The sequence below is a fragment of the Aplidium turbinatum genome, chromosome 15, assembly GCF_918807975.1.
Source record: "Aplidium turbinatum chromosome 15, kaAplTurb1.1, whole genome shotgun sequence".
NCBI lineage: Eukaryota > Metazoa > Chordata > Ascidiacea > Aplousobranchia > Polyclinidae > Aplidium > Aplidium turbinatum.
In genome coordinates this window covers 21,426,348-21,447,675 of record NC_137486.1, presented here as the reverse complement: position 1 = coordinate 21,447,675, position 21,328 = coordinate 21,426,348, and the positions used below count along the sequence as shown (strand labels likewise).

The 21,328-nt window shown below is 41.5% G+C and overlaps 1 protein-coding gene across 1 annotated transcript; it reads right to left on the bottom strand.

The window, feature by feature from the left end:
• Window positions 1-18: 18 nt before the first annotated feature.
• LOC145783872 (polyamine-transporter SLC45A4-like) lies at window positions 19-21,267 on the bottom strand. Its single transcript, XM_082595624.1, has 13 exons — window positions 21,151-21,267; window positions 19,617-19,805; window positions 15,517-15,702; window positions 14,792-14,943; window positions 12,875-12,995; window positions 12,654-12,733; window positions 12,269-12,314; window positions 5,140-5,343; window positions 3,796-4,209; window positions 2,749-2,912; window positions 2,154-2,253; window positions 1,358-1,569; window positions 19-1,034 (listed from the first exon to the last, which is right to left on the bottom strand). The coding sequence occupies exons 1-13, from the start codon at window positions 21,215-21,217 to the stop codon at window positions 765-767; spliced, it is 2,205 nt and encodes a 734-aa protein (XP_082451750.1). The 5' UTR covers window positions 21,218-21,267; the 3' UTR covers window positions 19-764.
• Window positions 21,268-21,328: the final 61 nt, after the last annotated feature.

Here is a 21,328-nt window from a genome sequence, read left to right as displayed (position 1 = left end):
TACCAGCAGTGTGGGTTTACCATTTAGTATATTTGTGACAAAAAGTGCAAATATGACATACTAGGGGGGAATGCTCCTCCTCCTCCCAGATGCAATATCACAGCTCACCAGAAGAAGACGGCAGTTTTCTTAACGTCAATATTTAATAACCTTTGTGAGGTAGCAGAGGTTGACTAGAACAAATGAGGTGTGCGAAGTATAAGACAGTAAACCTGAGCAACGAGGCAACACTTGTGCAGCAAGGGGGCGACTGTATCAACTAAAAATAGAGCAGTGTCTACAATTGCAAAGCATCAATACTGAAATTAAAGCAACAGTCCACCTTGAACAAGCTGGTGGGCTAATAAATCAGACACACACGCACGAGTAGGTTCAAAGGTCACTTAAAACGATATTTACTTTTGTAAAGGTCACAGTCGTTAATACTGGTGCAAGAAAAGATACTGAGTAGTACACCATAAAATGGCGTGTGCAGGAGTCAATAAACAATCAACGAACTGGTTTAAGAACAAGTGATGTGGTGAAGCGACAGCTCATAAGTGCAATCATGAGTAGCTCTTGCAAAAGCACAAAAATAATCGTTTTCACAACTCACAGAAACTTCCGTTGTCGTGCCATATTTCACAAATAATTAACACTTTTGAAGACAAACAGGTAAAAAATTTTTAACACCACCAAATGGTTAACATGCTGCGCTAACTCAAAGCATCTCAACAACTTCGTCACATTTGTGTCGTCACAATACTGGCAACATTGAAATAACTTCAACCACTCTCGGCCACAGACACAATGTAGTCCTCATAACAACACGGCTTGCCACTGTCAGGATAAGTGACAAAGAAATACGCACCAAAGAAGGCCAAGAAATGGCAGGCTGCGGTTAGCAAAAGCATGGCCCTGCAGGTCCCGCACAGGTGGATGATTGGGCTACTGGTGGAGGCGGAGAAGACGTTGCCGGCGTACATCTGGCAGGCTAGGATGGCGCAGTCCAACCCAAACCCCCTCTTGGAACCACCTGGGCTTTTACTGACGTACTGCATAACACGCACAACAGTTAAGTGCAATCTAATTGTCTAATGAGCGGGCTTTTAGCCTTTTATATTACTTGTATGACGCAACTATAAATACTTCTGTAAATGTGAAGCAACAACTAACGCAAAGTATTTTGACTTCTCAAGTTAAAAAGTTCAGTTAATACATTAACAAGGTACCGTATATTTTTTGGTACCATCAGTGTCCTTCCCTGACGGTAAAATCCGTCAATTTTACATTGATTCAATGTCTGCAGACGTTGATTCAATGTAAAAATGACGGATTTTGCTGTCAGAGTTGTATACTATTACTGTATTGCCCTTACCTTGGAATCTTGATGGTACTTGCCGACTAGATAGTAGGGAACTGTCAGCATGATAGCGAAAGATACTCCCACGCACCAACTAAGCACCAGAATCACGTATTTATTGGGAAATAAAAACATGAACACCATTGCCACAACCATCAACAGGAAGGCGGACGAATATAAGCTTCGAGTGCGGCATCGTGTGAGTAAATCCATCCGCTCCATGGCGACTGAAAAAATAACAACGTTTGGAAGCTAGTGAGATTATGCGACAAAAGATGCTTCCACTGGCACAAAGAATGAGCGGATTGACACCACAGCGTGAATGGTTCTGTGCAATCTTTGAATCATGGAGAAGTAGGAGAATCTTTTTTACATTGATTTAAAATTTGTGGAGGTTAAACTGATGTTAAATTGTAATACCTGGGAAGGCTAAGTTGACATAGGAATCGTTAAAACCCACTCGGGAAGAAATATGTTTTGTGGACTTAAGGGTCGCATACACCTTTGATACGCACATACAGGGTCGTTGAGAGAACAATTTGGACTCGATGCGAAAACAAAGCTCTACCTTCCAATAATAAGAGAGTTTTAAACAAAACAATAGAACTCTACAGAATATGCAGCAATGTCTTCTTTCTTGCGACCGTGAAAAAAATCCGGCCCCAAAAATGATCCCGGTTCCAACAGCGCTTCCTAGACCCCCATCAACGTCACTGCGTGCATGGCCTGCATATCGGTTCCACCTACACCTCTCATTGGCAGGCACAAAACTTTTTACATTTAAACGATTGAAATTCTCATCAAAACTCACCGGAAAAGATAATCATAGCCATTGAGTAGACAGTGAGTCCCCAGCAGCCCATCTTCACACCCGCGTTGTACGAAACAAACTGTGTAGAGTTGACAGGAGCCTGCAAACCAAAGGCATGTTACAGAATAACACAATTTGAATCTGTTGTGCAAAGTAGGCTCTTGGGTGCTTTCCATGCAAACAAGGTAAAACTTAGCTTTCGATCTAACTCCTTGCAAACACAAAAACTGCTTCTTTTTACAAAACCAAAGTATCGCCAAAAACATCGGTATCGACCTAAAAAAGTAATATCTGTAAAAGTATTGTTATTGGTACATGTCTACTTTCACTACCACTCGGTGAAGCTGACTGGTGATAGAAAGGACCCCAATTCGACAACCGGTCTGGGCATGTAGCTGTGTCTAGGCAAGACTTTTAATCATACACTTGGAGGTGGATTGGAGGCAAGGTGACGCAATATCTTCAACACCAAAAAATAATATCGGACTGAATAAAAACTTGCTAGTACATAGGTTAGGCTAAAACTGAAACTCAAATCATGTGGTGGCTTTACTTTGCATTGAAAAGAGCATATTAGCAAAATTATAATAAGTACCTGGGGATCTCCCAGATAGACAACCCTGCCCATGAGATCGGTGTACCACAGCAACACCGTCTCCATGCCGACAAAGCCCAACAATTGACAGAAGCAGAGCCACTTGAGCTGAGTTGGCATGGTTGCTATGGACAACCACAACTGCTTCAGGGAGACGTGTCGGTCTGAAAAAACATTGATTGTAGATGTTTTGCAAATGAACTTTATGGTCAATAGGATTCTTCATGCAAAGTTTTTTCTGTTTTGTTTGTCGTATCCAGGCTTACACCCGGTGGTTGAAGATTTAGATTAAGTGGACGGGAAGGCAAGGAAGCCAATCTTCGTATCCACCTTCAGTAAGCATGCCTTTAAGTGTCCTGCCAAAGACACAATCGCATGCTCTTGAGCGGTGTCGAACCGGCGCCCTTTCGATTGCCGTTCCAGGGCTCTCACCACCACTTCATGCAAAGGAGATACAGGAACACTAGAATAGAAATTAATCGCGCAATAAAAGCAACAAATCACAAGACGATTGGTGAGCGCCAGTGCGATGCTTGAAAGGTTCCCCTTAAGAGCATGTGGCTGCGTCTGGCATGAAATTTAATGACATGACTGAACGTGTACACAATAAAGGCGACAAGGTTACAGCGATGTCTCCAAATCCTTCCATCACTTGTAAAATCACATACTTCAAAAAATCAATAAGCACCGTAACCATCATGTTTTCTGTATGTGCATGTATTGGCACCACAGAAGCATAATGTGCTTGAAGGTGTGAACAGGAATGGTATATGAAACGCGCTTATTGTCTCACAACAAACTTACATCGACTGAGTCTAACAACAACAAATGATTGGCGAACCGGTTGTTAAAAGGGAACATGGTTTTAATAATCACTTAATCTTGCGTAACCAGATTGTGGAAAGTTAGAACCCGACAACTGGGTAAGTGTGAATCTTTCTGCTTGCTTTATATTGATTCGTAACAACAATCATTGCTAACAAATAACTTGATTGTGAACAGTTATCAAATAATAAACAGGTAAATGACAAAACACCAAGATGATACCTTCTTCCGCCTCTTTCCTCTTTCTTGTTTCTTTTTTATCTTGTTTCTGCCCCTCTTTTACACGGTGATGCCTCTCATCAGCGCATCCGTTCGCCGCGGTGGAATGTTTGTCATCAGTACGAATGCCGTCATAATGCGAGTTGTACTTTGTGGTGATGACGACATCATTTCGGGTGGCCAAGTCGTGCGTTGGTGTAAACGTCGACGCACCATCTTTGATTAACTGCTTGCTGCTGTCAGAGTTCTCTAAGCTCTCTGGGATGATTTCGGCGGAGGTTGAATTATAATCCCTGGATCTGGTGGACCATGAAGAGAACTCCCTGCTCCGTATGAAGTCCAACAAACTCCTCCGGCGCGGCAAGGATCGCTTGACTTGTAGAGTTGGCATCGAGAGAGAAACATTTTCACAATCAGCTAAATAAATGAAAATTTGACAGCATACCAATAACCCGGGGGGTTACATCGCTTGACAAGGTAACTTTTCCTGGCCAGGATGCAACTTTCCAAAAGGTACCATAAAAAATCCCCTATGTTGAAACTTCCGAAGAACAAAGGAAAAGCGATTATCGTAGCTCAATTAAATCATCGGTTTGGCATCGGCTGACTTGGTGCAAAGGGTTAGGGCGATGGTAGCCATTTCACTAACGTGGGTTTGATTCCCACCACTGCTATTGCTCTTTTTTCTTCTGTAATTAATTACCAAACAAAGTTCAAAGTAATAAATGTTAAAGTGCCTACCCTAGTGATCAGCGCCACTCTGATTGGTCAAACTTCAAAGTAGGGAATTTTTTATGATACCTTTTGGAAAGCTGCGGCCGGGATGTCCCTTATCGTGTGACATCATGGGGCGTCAAAATAGACGTTTTGTAACAATAAAGTTTTTGTTATCTGATATCGTTTTGGTTCCAGCGCAGCATCTCTACTCCGAGGTCGAATCTAGAATTGAAGCCCACATTGTTCGCATAATGACATCGGGATGCAAGGTCAATGCTACTTAGTGATGACTCAAAACGCGTCATTTATATCATGTATGTTCAGCGGCCTTAATAATGAAGCACAAGCAATTGACTATGTTTTTACCGGCAGCATGGTATGTCAAAGATGTAATCTACAACAGTGACCAATGCAGCAGGTTTCAAACCGGAGGCTAATTAGAGTACAAGCCTCGATAGCCGCAAGTCCGTTAGTTGTGAGTATGACAAGATATTGATGACCTCGGTTTTTCAGTTAACTTAAACAAAAGAAGCAAAACATATCAAAACAAAACTATAAAAAAATGCATTTCCCCAAGCCAGTTGAGTCCACGAAGAAAAGTTACTCGTTCATTTATTTGAAATCACTTACCTCCACTAGAGCTACTTTGCAAGTTTGAATCTTCCTCCTCAATTGTCGAGTCAAGTTTGTCAAATGACGCTAACGACTTATCATCATCCGGCACCCCATCCCCATGTAGCCCCCCCGGACACGAGGTGGACATGTACAATCCCTTGCTCATGGAGATGCGGGGGAAGAGGGTGACAGGGCGGCCCACTCGATGCATCGATTGGTCTGAACAAAGGAAGTGCTCTCTATTATATTGAGCATCATGATACACACAACACGTTGGCAGGGAATGCATTGTCGGGCCATAGCGAGTGGGCATCTAGCAACCGGAGCCACATAGCCATTATTTCACAATTGCAAACAAACGACTAGTTAGGATTAGCTAAACTACTTGAACTTGATTTCAGATATTATTGTGCCATGATGAGACCGACAGTTTCGGTGTTACCGTTGACCAGTGGTGGATTTCCAGAAGATTAGCTTCCGGAACGTTAGTTTTTACTTTCCAAATGCGCTAGGTGCCGTAGAAGAGATTCAGAAATATGCCCTTATAAGACTTTAAAACAACATACTTGATGTAGACCTACGTAAAACGTTGCTAAAGTAAGTATCATATAGCCTTGTTCACCGCAAACATTCGTATTTTAGTGAAACAATAACACTAAAAAATACAAGTTATAGCCTCCTACAGTACAATTTTTTAAGACATTTATCGTATTCAAAACCATAAAACCTCTGGCGACTTCGGGTCTCAATTGCCGGGTTACGTCCCTGGCGTAATCAGGATCCAACATACTTCGCTGGTGAAAACTTTCTCAGTGGAGGACCGACCATTCGTATAAAGAGTAAACTTGAAACAGTTACATAGTGTGTAGAGAAGCACGGTCAGATGTCAGTAGGCCTATGCCTAGCCTATGAGGTTCATTTCTGAAAATCCGTGTTCACACTCGCTCGATGAAATTGGAAGGTATTTTAATGACGTTATCAAATTTTGAAGACTCTGGGATCTTCTTTTCGTACCGTAGTTATCTATTCACGAAGTCCTCTCACAGCTTCGCGTTCATCTAAGCTCAATCTCTTTGCCACTTCGATGATTTCGTTTTCTCCATGTGTCATTAGGCCTACTGTGTCCTCTGGCAGAGTTGAATCAAGTATTTTGCAGCTAATAAATGACAAGTCTGTTGAATTCAACAAGTGATCTTGGATGGAATTTCCTAAGTGATGATAGAAGATGCGGGGATTGATTAGCGGGCTATTTCTGCAATTGTTTGCATGCAATTCAACACCTTTGAACTCTACGTTTTCTTCAGCATCCTTGGCAATGCGATAATGTCGTCCGGGTTCGTGCCTACGTGTTTCAAATAATTTTGCAAGATTATTAATTTTGTTATCTGCATCCCAAATAGTACATGCTCTGTTTTGCAGTTCGAGGCTTAGGCTACTTCGGATAATTCTTGCGAGAATTCGTACATCAAAGCCAAGTCCAACAAGAAATCCGTGGATGTTATCTTCGACAAGAGTCCTTGATATTTCGCCAGGGGCTGCGGACACTTCTTGAGAGTGGGGGGGGGCAATTTAAGCAGGAGCGGGAACGATGGTTTGACATCGACAGGGGCTTATTGGATTATCGCATCAGATATACTTCTGGAAGGTCGCTCTCCAGACCCCGTTCGCATTACTGAAAGCTTCAGTTTCTTATACAGCGTCTAAAGCTGCATGTTTCGCGCCGAAGGCGCAAAATTTTTGCCTTTCAGCACAATTTAAGATCGAAAAATTCTTTCAACGGATCTGAAATCACGAGCAAAAGCTTTTTAACATTTGCCACATTTTTTGAGGTTTTGAGACAATTTTGACTGGAAGAGGGGACGTACGCAAAATCCCTCTCTGTATTCTTCCTTGGCTCAAGTCCTCCAAATTTTGCACTTCAACAGACGCTAAAAGGTTAGATTTAAAAGGCCAAAAGCGTTATGGTCAAAGCTATAATCTATAAAACTTAATTTACAATTACATGAATACTTGAATAGCCTATAGCACGACAACCTGTACCATAACATCCACAGGAAAATGAAATGTTTCCGCATCTAGGGTTAGGCCTACATTCAACTCAGAAAAAATAAATTAAAGCTAAAATGCATTAACTTTTACAAGAACTAAAAATATGGAAACATCTTGATCGATACTACAGGAAGGCCTACCATCTGCGCCGTATAAGAAATAACACTAAACAAAAAATGCCATAACACCCAGGTAATACCTTGTGCCAAAATCACACAAAAACCACAAAGAAATAACATTATAAACGAACACCTCAACTCAAACAAAACACTGTGTGCACTCTGCTTCTATTCTAAGCAGAACAGCCAGAAGTCGCCAAAGACTTTAAATCTTTGTGCATTGTTGAAACAAAATTCTTTGCAGATTTCATCTACACTTAGTTCATCCAAATACACTTAATGGGCATTGCACATGGCAATGAAATTAAGTCTTAAAGCAGTCATTGTGCTTCGGAGCCATGTTTTTAAGCGGCGTAGCGAGCTAAACGATCTTTCAGCTTCTGCAGAAAAGGGGCCATTGACCAATAGCAATTTTACAAGTTTTTTCACACTGGCATAAAACTCTTTGACAATAATAGGCCTAAGTCCCATTAACTTGTTTCGAACATCGCACACATACTTGATCGGCCCAAATTTCTGATGGAAGTGGCTTAAATCTTAGCCCAAAATTTTCACGTCGAAGCCATATCGTTCCAACGCTGTAACAGCACTGTCGTTGACTGTGCCAGATATTAAAACTTCTTCAAGCATTTGGTTAGTTTTAATTTCTTCGCCATTGCAGCGGTGGGTGAGGCATTGCACTATGCTGTCAATAGATGCATAGAACTGTCTTTTGTAATGAGAGGCGAGGTCATATGGGAAGCACTCTGCTCACAGCGCTTTCTTGAAATTTGGACTTTAGCTAAGCCTAAGCTATCTACTTGCTGCTAAAATTCCTTGTATAACTGCATAAATTGTTCTTCATTTCTAAGACTCTGGTAATTAACTTTTGAGTTTTCAACCAGCTCCATCATGTCGCTGATGGTCAGGGGCGCCGGAACGATTTTAGACTGGGGAGGGGGCAAGATTACATAAAAAGGGCACTTTTGTTTACTAAAGGGCCAATTTTTTTCAAGTTTTATCCTTCAGCTCACTATGTAGGCTATTGAGTAATGATAGCCTACAAGTGTCCGGTACACAAAGAAGGGCATCATGCTATGTTATATTGTTATAATGATGCAACCTACTGTTAAGCTTCAAAGCAGCCGGCGGCCATGGCCGCTAAGTAGTGCTTGAATGACCGCCGGTGCTACTTCCTCAGTCGGCCAAGTTTGGCCGCCGGTCTCTTCTAGCCAATTATTTAATTTCGCAATTCCGTGGATTAAATGTCGAAAATATGTAGTATCAAAGAGTGACGCAGAATTAGGTCAGCGTGTCATAATCGCCACTGTTGCATTGTGCGGGAATATTTGTTATTGATGGAATATATCCATCTACGATCACCAGCGCTGTAAGTCTTGTTTGTAATTCCCGACGTTTATTTTAACAAAGTCTTAATCCGAAATGCTAATATACATCGGCTGGCAATATTGTCGTTTTTATGTCGATTCGATGGTGTCGGACATTGAATCGTTGTTGAAAAGGAGAACTAGGATAGTTGACATCCGAGGGGAAAACATTTTTTGATCATAAGTTATTTTGCAAAAATTATGCTTCTTTTAGTAATGTCCTTCACATCATTGAAATACTTATTTTATTACCTTGCCGTCATCGTCAACACATCTCGGACGTTGTTTTTCGTTGCTAAAAAGAATTCTAGGGGAGTGGCGAACTTCTTTAAAATAAGCCACATTGGAGACACTCGTGCGAGTGTCGTTAGATGGTCCTGCAGTACTGGATTACAATCCCGATAAAGCAGTTACTGCGTGGTGCAACGATTCTATTGTAGGCTGTCGCCCAGGCCCAGACTTCAACAACGCTAAGTGATCATTTTAGCATTGTTGCAAGTTTAATTTTATTTACTTGTGCTATCGTTATTTTTATTTTGTATTTTGGCCTCCAAGCACGCAGATTTGGCCGCCGAGAAGGAGCTCCCAGTAGGCCACGATGGCTGCCGAAAAAAAAACGAGTTTTAAGGCCTGTAGGCTACTGTGTTGCAGTTGCAAAATTTTGTGCCGTAAATATTATTTTGAGGCAAAAATGAAAGATTATAAATAGGCTAAAAGCGAATAGCAGAAATTGTTATATTGCAAAATGTGCAGTAGCTTACATAACTTTAAAAAGGCACCATTGCCCCCCCTGCCCCCCCGCTTCCGGCGCCCCTGCTGATGGTATAGGCCAAGACTTGATCTGCAACAGGCCAGTTATCTTTTCAAGTGGTTTGAATAAAACTTGGCAAAACTGCAATGCAAAGTATGTGTTGCCTTGCAATAATTGGGAATAAAGGCCTAATGATTTCGCATTGTTGAAATTTTGAAGTGTATTTAGCAAGGCTTCGTAGTTTGACAACACTGAAGAAATGGCCGGTACACGTGTCAGCCATCTTGTTTGGCACAAAGTGTGCAAGCCATGGTGGGATTCCTCCTGCAGGGCAATTTTAAACTTGCCAGATTGATTTTGCAAACTGCTTAGCTCCTGAACAATTCCCATAGCAATATGCAGGTCTCTATTGCAAATTTGTGGTGTCGTGCGAGTCAGAGTTTCCAAGCAAACAACTAAAAAGTTGTGCAACAACATAAAAAAACGAAAATAAAACACAAAAGTAGAAAAAATATAAAAATTAAATTTTTATCTCTATACAGGGTGACCCAAAAAAAACGGGCCCCAACTCTAACTAGGCCCCGTTTCTTAGTGTTTTGTCCGAATGAAATGAAATTTTGGTTATAACTAGTTTATTATGTTCAAAACATCTCATCAAAACACTAGGGTCTTTGACCTTTTTTTCTCCGTTCTACAGCATGTGTTCTAGATGGCCTCCATTTACCTCCGTGCATTTGTTGAGGCGCAGCACGAAGTTGTCCATGACGTTCTTACAGACTGACTTGGGAATGGCTCTCATGTCCTCCCTGATGGATTCCTTGAGTTCCGTGATGGTTCTGGGTTTCCCTGCGTACACTCTGTCCTTAAGATAGCCCCAAAGGAAAAAATCTGGGGGGCTTAGGTCCGGGCTATGGGGTGCCCACTCAAAATCAGTCTTGAGACTGATCACTCGGCTTCCGAAGTTCTCTTTCAGTCAATCTCGGGACAGGTTTGAGGTGTGAGAACTTGCCCCGTCTTGCTGGAACCAGAACTTGCTCATGAGCGACGGGTAGAGGGTCTGGAGCTCACTCTTGAAGGTTTTGAGGACCTCCACATACCGCTCCTTGTTGACTGTCACTGCTGCGCCAGATTCTTCGATGAAGATTGGTCCGATGATGCCTCTGACTGAGATTGCAGCCCACACTGTGCACTGAGGAGAGTGCAGAAGCTTGGTGGCTACTTCAGTGGGTCTGGAGGATCCCCAGAAGACATTTGTCTTGGAGTTCGCCTTTCCGTCAAGATGGAAGTGGGCTTCATCTGAGGTCCAAAGGAGGTTAAGGAAACCTGGTGTCCCCTCGATCTTCTCGAGCATCTTGACTGCCATAGCGCTCCTCTGCTTCTTGTCTGAGGCTGTAAGGGTCTGCATCGTCTGTATTCTCTATGGGTGGCAAGCCCTGATTCGTTCACCAGCACTCTCCTGCAAGTCTCACAGGACATACCGAGAGACTGACTTCGTTTACGCACAGAGCGTTTCGGACTCTGCTGGAGAGACTCCCTCACACTTTCGACCAACTCGGCTGTCCGCTTCTTGGGACGTCCCGAGTGGCCTGGACGGTTCTCACTGGCAGTGTTGAGGTTCTCCACGGTCCCATACTTCTCGAAGTGGTCCACCCAGTTCTGAATTCTGCGTTTGGATGGAGCATTTTCACATTCGAAATGATGCATGAAACTGTGCTGGGTTTTCTTAAACGAGCTTGTTTTGCAGTAAAATTTAACACAGTGTATTCTTTGTCCCAGCTCCCACTGGGGTCTTGGTGTACTTACGGTCGTTGATTCTGTCATGTCCTATAAAATAAGGGCAATCGGTGAAGAAATAAAGGAGATATGACATAAAGTGTACGCGGGGCCCGTTTTTTTTGGGTCACCCTTTAGTGGGGGGTAGTTTTGCATTAGTTATCCCCCACTCAAATTGGTGGGAGTAATCACCCCCGCGCCTCCCCTCTAACGAAGCCCATGTATTTCGCACGTTCCCGAGAATCTCTTGTGTCACTACTAGCTCCCTTTTTGAAATGTTCGACAAGTGCCGGAAAATCATTCCAGACGGTAGTAACTGTGCGGAAACTGGAGGCTACCCAACGTGTGCGCAGTGCCCTTCCGATTTTCAACAACTGCACTTCAACAGCGCGCTGCACATTCACCCAATTCCCTGCTATATTTAGGAGAAGCGTGGTAAAGGCAATAGAGCTTGTCCATAAAAGATCGAAATCGATTCACATTAGGCTACTGACTGATTTTACAACATCACGAAGCGATAGTTCCAATCTATGGTTTGCACAATACCACGTCACCTCAATGTCTGGAAATTCATCACGAAGCAATTTTTGCACACCATTTTTGCGACCTAACATCACAACCGCGCCATCACATACAACACTAATCAAACAAGAAGATAAAAATGTTGTCGACATGCCATATGATTTTAAGCAGCTGAACAGGGCAAAGCATAACAAGAATATAAAATATTTGAGCTTCCGGAACGCCGTTCCGGACAAGTCAACTTTTTGATCGAGCTTCCGGAGCGGCGCTCCGGTCCGTTCTGGCTGAAATCCAGCCCTGCCGTTGACTATGAGGAATCGGACAGGTAATGGCCACAATGGCTCGAAAAAGACAAGTTTGCAAACAATATTGTGGTGCCCAACTCAATCATATGGCGACCACTGGCCTAGCCAGCAAATCTGTCTGTTTTTTAAAATTACCACAAACGCTGAATCTACGAAACAATGACTGGCATGCTGGCTGGAGGAATATTGCCATAGTCGTCCAACATTCGTAACATAATTTCCCTGACATGGTGGTGAGCTACACACTACACAGCTCACCTTGTGTGGTTCGTTTGGTGGCTTCCTCGCCTCCACATGGCGTCACCTGAGCAAACAATAAGGCAGATTATTTCATCACTAACCGATTGAGACGTGACAGACGATACCCAATGGTGAAAATATTTGCAATCGAGACAGTGCAGAGGGGTCTGGTCTAAGTGGAAATACGATTCTACTGAACGTGAAGAGTTCAACGGTTCTAACTAAAGTTTACAATCGGTAAAGAACTGCAGTCTAGACATGCCAAATGTATGACATTGCGGTGGTTAAGACGGTGGTTTGTTTAACATAGCTTCGTCTGTTTATTAAATTAATTTATTATTAAGTAAATAGTCGCACAACGTAGAAGAAACGTTAACAACCTACAAATAAAATTTTCACTAACCAAGGCACCGGATGTGACGTTGAGGTTGTGATTGGTCACGTGGCATCCGCTCCCTCCAGACGCAAGAGTCTTCCCGCATTCTGCAGCAATGCATTGTTATTGCAGCCTCGCACGATAAGTGTTGAAGTTGCACCAAAATGCTCTTTTACAAGGAGTAACCAATCGCCGCGTAGCAAAGGCGGTGAAAACAAACTCAAAATTAGCACAAACCGTTTCATCACCTGAGCCACCTGTGGTTTGTCTTGAGGCTGATTTTTTAATGGAAGATAATTTTGAAGGTCCACATTTGCATAGGCCTAGCTTTGTTTCCCAAGAAGTAACTTTCTTGCTCCAAGGGGTTTCCTAGAGGGAAGAGGACAAGATAAGTTTCTATGAATTCGTGAGTGAGCACCATAAAAAAACTAGATGCCCCTTCCTGATGCCTTTTCGTGTCGTCACTTTACGACGTCACGAACATAACAAAAAGTAAAGTTTCAGAACTTCAAAAGCATTTCTAGAAAGTGGCTAATCGGCATTTCAGACACAACTTCGACAAAACGTTTAATTTTAGCGAACACTGCAAGAAAGCAATGTGGCTGGCTCTGTCAGGTGCTTTTTTCAGCGTCACTAGACATTAAAAGAACGTTTGCTGACTAGGAGACTCGTGTCAAGTAGGTTTGCATATCCACGAATTCAACAAACACAGACAACCATCATGATGACTTTTGACAAACAAGTCATGATTCCTTCGTAATAACTTTTGTCAACTCATCAAATCAAGGATTTCATGATTGGTTTTCGCGTTAAATCAGCATTTCATGGACAAAAGCAGATGGCGATGGAAGTCTGAGTCACAATCCACTTTGCACATTCATCGAATGCCAGCTTCATGAAGCTATCAATGTTGTGACATAATTGATTGATTTGATCTCTATCCTCGGACTGGAAAAGCTTCCTCGAGAATTAATCCTGGCACTTTCGCGTACTTGTAAAGTATAGAGCAGCCAGGTGGCTGAGCGAACACTTCTTTGTTTAAAAGCTTTTTAACTCATGTGGCGATAATTGCATTCTGGGATGTTAATTAAATAGACGTATAGTACACAACGCACGATGCGCACAGCCCATGTACGATTGTACGCTGACTCATGTGATGGACTCTGAACGCACTGGAAAAAAGTGAACGCGAAGGCATGCTTTATGATGCCGTTAGCATGGGAACAAATCTTCATAATAGAAATTCTTCAAACAATTGCACTACCAGTACTTCAAATGTTTCACGGCAATCGAGGGTGGCAAAATTGAGAGCGATATATACGTGTTTCGCTCATAAGGTTGGGCTCATCGGTGTCGCACCACTATTTCATCCTACAGAGCTCTCGACACTTCGGATTGCAGTAATCTAAACATTCGCTTAGAATTTATGAATTTCACTTGAGATGGTCTTTGAGGAATCACTTTCAACTATTTGTGTAAACAGCATTGAAGCATTCGAGCCAAACTACAGACGCAACGCGAATAGGAATCTACTCCATCCCAGACATGAAAACAATGATCCGAAAACCCAAGACATTTCTGCGATGTTGGAGATATAAACTCGAGATCTCATTCGTCAAGGAGAGCATGGGCTGCACCAGCCAGATAGTCAGTCCGTTTGACATAGACCCAACCATGGCAACCTGGAGACGGGCCTGATTTTTTTATTTTGATTACCGCTACTGTTACTGTCTCACTGATATTTTCTAAATGTTTTTACTTTTTGGTGGCTGGTAATGATATAAAGGCTTTTTGTTGTCTTGGGGAAGCAGTAAAAAAAATGAAAGAAGTACTGGTTAGTCGAAAAATGTTCAGGTTGTTAACTACTGATTAACGATCTGACTGCAATTTTATGAATCAGTTTGTCGTTGTTTTTCAACGCCCGATGATGTTAAATTCATTGTGTTACCTGGAGAAGACAGCAAAGAAAACGTTCAAATAGCCTACAATTTTTCAAAATTTTATTTAGACAGTCACCAAAAGTTAGCAAAATTCTGCAGAATATGACAGATCAGAAAGTCATGACTCAAACTAAAGTGACCGATCTTCTAGGTGGGACGATGTGTGTATGACAACGCACAAGTGTATTGGAAAGGTTAGTTTCCGACCTAGTTAAGTGGACTCACTTCTATACTGACGAGGTTGGCGACAGTGGTGGCGAGGTACACAAAGACAGCAAAGATGTAGACGACTTTGATCTGGGATCCCAGGAACTTGGTGAAACTCGTGCCTTGCCAGTCGATTCCATCCACGATGAACCCGAGTGCTCCTCCAACTCCTGAGCCAACAAACAAGCAGATGATGATGATGTGCATGGCAAACATGGCAAACAACAAAAGTATTCTAAAAGCTTTATAAGCGAACAATTGCAGTGCAATCGGAGCCTATAACAACAGCCACGTCCACATTCCATTGTTACGCTGAATCCGTTTGATTGATTGCGGAAATCTTTATGCTTGGACTGAGAAAGCTTCTTTCAGGGAGTAAAATCCAGGCAGTTTCGCATTGTAGAGGCTTTTGAACCACCGACGTAAGCTCGGTCACCGAAAGTGACAGAGTGAAGTTGTTGATGTATTGTGTCTTTGAATTATTCCATCCACTAGGTTCCGCTGAAGGGAGAGCAATCCTTTAAAATTTCCTCATTATGATGTGATAAACATGAATGGGAGTTGTTGCGTTTCTGTAAGTGTAAAGTATTTTGGTACAAGCGATTCTTGCACGAATACAAGTTCCTGGACATCAATAATTTATTAATATAAACCAGCAAAGTATCGAATATCAAAAGCAGATTGTTCTATCAATGACCTAGCAAGATCTAGGGCTGCTTGGCATTACCAACAAACATACTCACCGATGAAGACGGTCTGGAGGGCAAACGTGCGTTGTTGGTCTTCAGATGAACACACATCTAAGGTGTACGCACGAAGGGGGGTTTCCGACTGGTCCAAGCAGAAGTCCATGACTTGTGCTCCCAGAACCCCCACTACCACTCCCCATAGTCGCTGGCTGTCCTCACTGGGATTTCCCAATGTTGCAGCTGTGGACGAGCTAGAGTAATATTAGTTCAAAAGGAACCAGGGAAAATTGTAGACCATAATCGGGTCATAACTGTAGGTAGGCCCATGGACAATATCTTCTTATTGCCAATTAATAGCATAACTCTCTGTGTAACAGTGGGGGTACATTATCACTCGAGCATGGGACAACGACAATACCTTCTTTGCTCAACTTTGAGACTTACAAATACTGTAGTGTTGGGCAATATTGAAAAAAACAAAAAACGATACGATATTTGAAAAAAATACTCGATATTTTGATACTTTTGTTCTAATTAAGAAAAGAGTTTCTCAGTCTTCGAAATTAGTGTCGGCAACTGCCGAGGTGATTGCCGACGCAGATGCATGAATGGCGGATTAGCGTCGGCAATAAAAATGCCGAGGTCACACGAGCGCTTGTAAGGTTAGGGCAGTGGTTCCCAACCTTTTTTTGGCTGTTACCCTAATCTCCACCCTGAAGTGAGCCAATTACCCCCACGATCAATTTTCAAAAACAAAAATGTTTATTGCTATGTATTTCAAAGGGCTAACTATGACAATCAAAATGCAATACAATGCTGAATACAAGATAACAATGCGTGGTAAACATTCAATGCGAAGGTCAGGCCTGGACTTCAGGCGCCAGCTTTGTGATCCTGGGCTTTGTGGTACTGAGGGCGATTCTTGTGTCGCTTTCGACATCCTGGCGATTGCGCTTCTTTGTCTTCCTTCCCAAGACAGTTAAAAATCCTTGTTCACAGCGATACGTTGTTGAAAAAGATGTCAGGATATTTAATGCCCGTGTCGCTAATGTTGGTGCGTCCTGGAGTCTGCTAAACCAGAAGGTTTCTAAGCCTTTCCCATTGAAATCAAGTTTCAACGCTTTGTTAATTCGGAGAGTGATAAATTCTTCTTTGGCCAAAAAGTCGTCATCATCCACCTGGCTGTCATCACATGTGAAGGGCTCAGTGCACCATTGAAAACTAGCCGTGTTCAAATTCGGAAAGTAGTTGTCCATCTTCTTGGCTAGCTGGCCTAAGTGGTCAGCTATGTCCTTCTTCAACGCCGCTGTCAACTCAAGTCCATTGCCTCCGAGATACATGTCAAACGTCTAAAACTGTGCTTCTTCCAACTCGCTTGTTCCACAATTTAACCTTTGCGATAAATGCTGCTCCGGCTACTTCGGTGTCGATCACAGTTACATTCTTGCCTTGAATTAAAAGATTGCCTTTGTTCAATTCACCAAAGATATCAGCCAGGTAGCACAGCTGGGAAATCCACTGTTGGTTAGAGAAGTATTCAGTCAAGTCGGACTTCTTTTCTATCAGAAAAACATGGACAGCCTCACGAAGTTCGACCAGGCGGGTTATCCTTTGCCATGAGCAGGGATGCCAGCGAAAAATTTCCAATAAACTTAGATTGTGTGCTAAAAAAAACCCAGATGAGGCGAAAAAAACCCAGGTCCAGAAAATATGTAGTAAAGCGGTAAAAAAAAAACCTGTGTGTGCTTTCAGCACCATTTTAAATCATTACACAGAAGCCTCAGAAAGCTACAAATAGTAACACGTATGTATAATTATACAATATACATGTTATGTTGGTATGGTAGTTAATATATGTGTACCGGTAATATAACTATATACAAAAACAAGAGCTTGGTAGGCCTATATGAGCTCACAGCAAAGATTTTGGTTCAAAATTACCTTTATGGTAAAGCGTCTAGCTAGCAAGGTTCAGTGTGTGTTTAACCAAAATTTCTAAAACTGACTAGATGTATGAGTGACACTCATATCATTGAGTGTATAGGCTCACTCATTGAGTGTATAGGCTAGCCATTAAGGTTAGTTTTGAGTTTTGAACTAAACTTTTTGCTGTGTGAGTTGTAGACTGCAGCTGAGGAGAATCATCATGCCTGCTTAGTTCTTACAGTTTGGTGTAGGCCTACAACTACAAAAACTTGGTTCTTAGCAATAAACCCTGCTTAGCCTTTTTTTATTTGAACATAATGTTGAAAAGAATAACTCAAATTCACAATAAATAAATGTTCAGTAACACAAATAGTTGTACTACTCCAATTTTTAGTCATCCACATTTTCATAAAGTTGGATCATTTCTTCAGCATCCTGTACCTCACTGACTGCAGTAGCTGATGCAAAAAACATTACCGGTACCTTATCATTTTTGTATTGCAGTGTGGACCATTTATCGAAGATCCCGGTGCCTTAATACCGTGCAAGCTCTGTGCAAAGTTAAAAACCAAAAAAACCTAGATTTACCTAAATTTGAAATAAAAAAACTTAAAACCCAGATGTGGTCAAAAAAACCCAGATCTAGGTGGAAAAACCAAGCTCTGGCATCCTTGGCCATGAGACAGCCATCGTACTTCTGTGTGGTACAGTAATACTTCGTATATTTCTCCCATCTTCTTGCACAGTTCCTTGTAAAGACGACTGTTCCATTCCTTCGCTTTTATAAAGTTTACTACCTCCGGTCTCGTTACCCGCCGAAAACAGGCAAATTACCCCCCGGGGGTAATTTACCCCCAGGTTGGGAAACACTGGGTTAGGGTTAGACATTCCTCCCAGTCGTTATGCCACAGCCATAGATTTGTTCCTTAGTCAACACCCTGATGGAGCTCTGCGAAAGAGGCGTGTGGATGGATGGGTATCAAAGCACGAAAACAGCAAAACGTAGACGCTTCATTGCGAACGGCGAAGACAGTGTAGATTTACAGCCAAGCGATGAGCCTCTTGATGTGTCTGATTCCAGTGATGACGTGACAACCTCATCCTCCGATACAACATCTGATGATTCCGATTCTGACAGCTAGTTCTTTATTAAACAGACTTTGTGTTGCTCGTAGTGTCCCAATTGCGCCGAAATTATGTTAGTGCATACGTAAATCGAGGCAATCTTTTCGCAGGAAGCTAGTACCTGGTTGAGCAATTTACGCTATTTTATGATAATTCAACGTCGCTAGATGCCGAATTAATGTAAAACAATCGTAAATTTCTTATTGAGCATTATTGTTACGCAATATGACCCGCCAGGAAAATTAAATTGATTTGTGCTGACTCAAACGTTGAATCAACCCAAAATTAACTTACTTTCCCCCTTCACTGAGTTATTTAACGTGAATTACCGTAACAGCGTGCGTATCGCGTTGCTCGCTTTATCGCTACTTTTGGTATTATTACATCGCAACAAATCTAACAGTGCGGTCGTGATAGACTAGCCTACTCTAGTATATTTTTCGCTTTTAGTTTTACATGTTTTGGTACAATTTTTTTCGTAATAAACGTTCACAGCAATTGCCGAGGCAATTTCAACTTTTGCCGTTTGGCCTCGTCAACGTTTTTGTAGGGGTTTGCAGTTACGAGTTAAGGCTGTAACAGTTAAAATATCGAACGAAATTGAAATAAATATCTATATTGAAAAGATATCGTATCGTATCGAAAATTCGATATATCACCCAACACTAAAATAATGCGCTCAAAGGAGTGGAAAAAACGTCATCCTGAATATATAACTACATTGGAAGATTGTTAGGAAGCTAGAGAAAAACTAAACTTCAAGAATACAATGTATAAGTTGGTACATAATATTTTTCGTTGAAGTTTTTAGGGTCGAGATTCTGTTCTTTTGCCAGGTTGGGGACGTTTGCTCGGACTGCACCGATAGGCTGCTGAAGGGAAGCCTATTTTTGGACGTGAGGAAGTAAGCAAACAACAAAATGTGTTGAAACCAAGTAAAGCAATTAACAATACACAGCAGCATATTTATGAATGTGCACAATATTGTTTACAAACCAATATTGCTGAAGTTACACCTGAATTAAAAACTAAAATGAATAAATAATGTAATCACATTAAAATGTGACATATTAACAACAATGGCACTATTATAAAGTAATTACCAATGTCTTTGCTGAAGATGAGCAAAGTCAAGCCAACAACAGCTCCAATAACCAACACAACAATATATGGACGTCTTCTTCCAAACCTGGAAGTGGACCGATCGCTCCACGATCCCAAGATAGGACCGACTAAAACTCCAACAATTGGACTGAAGCACCACATGAAACTGTAAAATTTTTCTGGCATTCCTGCAAAACAGCAGCCACCTTGATACCAATATTGGAAATAATGTTGCGTATAAAAGCGGCGCTGTGGCGTCGGCAAAATTTTGACGTGGCCTTAGTGGGTCGTTAAAAAAGGCCGACTCCGACTTGATACAAAACGATGAACAATAAAATTTTTATTTGCAAGTTTACGCCTCTAAGCTCCGATATTTTGCCGGCGACCAAGCATGGCCGACCAGAGCTTCTTCCAGGCGGCCAAATTCTCGCGCCCAGCAGTCAAGATAAAAAATCCATTAAAAATTTGCCATTTTAAAATCCGTTGGATGATGTCGTGTTTTTATGTTCACTCAAGTAAGAACGCAAACAAAGCCCTAGAACGTATTTGCAGTTATATTTGAATGCACTGCTTCCCAAGTAGATGTAGAACTAGTCTTCGAATTTTTATAAGTCGACGCTCAGACTCTTTGCCAAATTTTATTAGAAATGTTACTTTGCTTGGCATGTGAGAAAAGCTTGCGATTCGACTAATAATGAGAAAAAAGTTTCACGTGCTTTTGTGAAAGTCACCATTTTAAATAAGATTACAACTTAAATGAAATTAATTTTCAAAAAGTCAAAAAAGAAAAAAATTCAGAAAAACATTGAAACCGGAGTAGTCCAGTTATAAACCAAGAAGTTGGAGTCGGTATTTTTTTGACAGACTCCACAGTCCACAGGCCTGATAAAAAGTATAGGCTATAATATATTTCAAATATAATGCAGAAGTTGCAAAATAAAGTTCTCGATGCAGCAAACAGAGCCAAAAAATGACAACAGAAACTGTCATAGAAAAGTTCTGTGTTACTTGTGGCTTTATGTGAGATGAAAATTATCAGGGGCATAACAGATAATAAAGAGTTTTTTTCGGAATTGTCATGTGACATGAAACCTTGTGTAGGCGGGGACAGAACTTTTCCATGTTAGTTTTTTGCAGTAAAAAGTATGTAACATTAAAAGTACAGTGCACTGCATACAACCATGATACAACACAATTGGAACTGTTTTCAATCGCAATCTCTTTATTGCAACAGAGAACTTCGTTTACTTAGAAAGCATTGGCTAATGGCCATGCACTAGTACCAAGTATCAAAAACTGAGATAATAAACAATAAAAAACCGCATTGCCTTCAGAATGATATTTCAACATGTGCATTGTGCAAGAACCATGCAATCTGATGTTTATAGAAGTAAAATCTATTGACAATGTCTACAAGGGAGATAAAGCAGTGGTTGAATTATACACTGTATATTACAGTTTGCAACTTCACAACTAAATTGTTTTATACACAATACAAAACAAGTTCTGTTGAAAGCACATATATATACTTACCGAGTTGAAGAATAATTGGAGTCACAAGAACAATCTCCACAGCATATAGAAACTCTCGGCCGCACATTATTGACGCATGGAGCCATAATGTGTATACTTTTCTTTTGGGAATATTATTGTCAACATTTTCATCTGCAGCATCTTTTGCAAGGACTGCACACAATACATGAACATTGAA

What these genes read in the sequence shown, in the direction of transcription:
- LOC145783872 (XM_082595624.1), bottom strand. Translation starts at nt 21,217, where the DNA reads ATGTGCGGCCGAGAGTTTCTATATGCTGTGGAGATTGTTCTTGTGACT. An exon ending in CCAACCTCGTCAGTATAGAA is followed by an intron (nt 12,996 to 14,791) that starts GTGAGTCCACTT and finishes TCTTCCCTCTAG; the next exon opens with GAAACCCCTTGGAGCAAGAA. An exon ending in GGCTATGATTATCTTTTCCG is followed by an intron (nt 1,570 to 2,153) that starts GTGAGTTTTGAT and finishes TTATTTTTTCAG; the next exon opens with TCGCCATGGAGCGGATGGAT.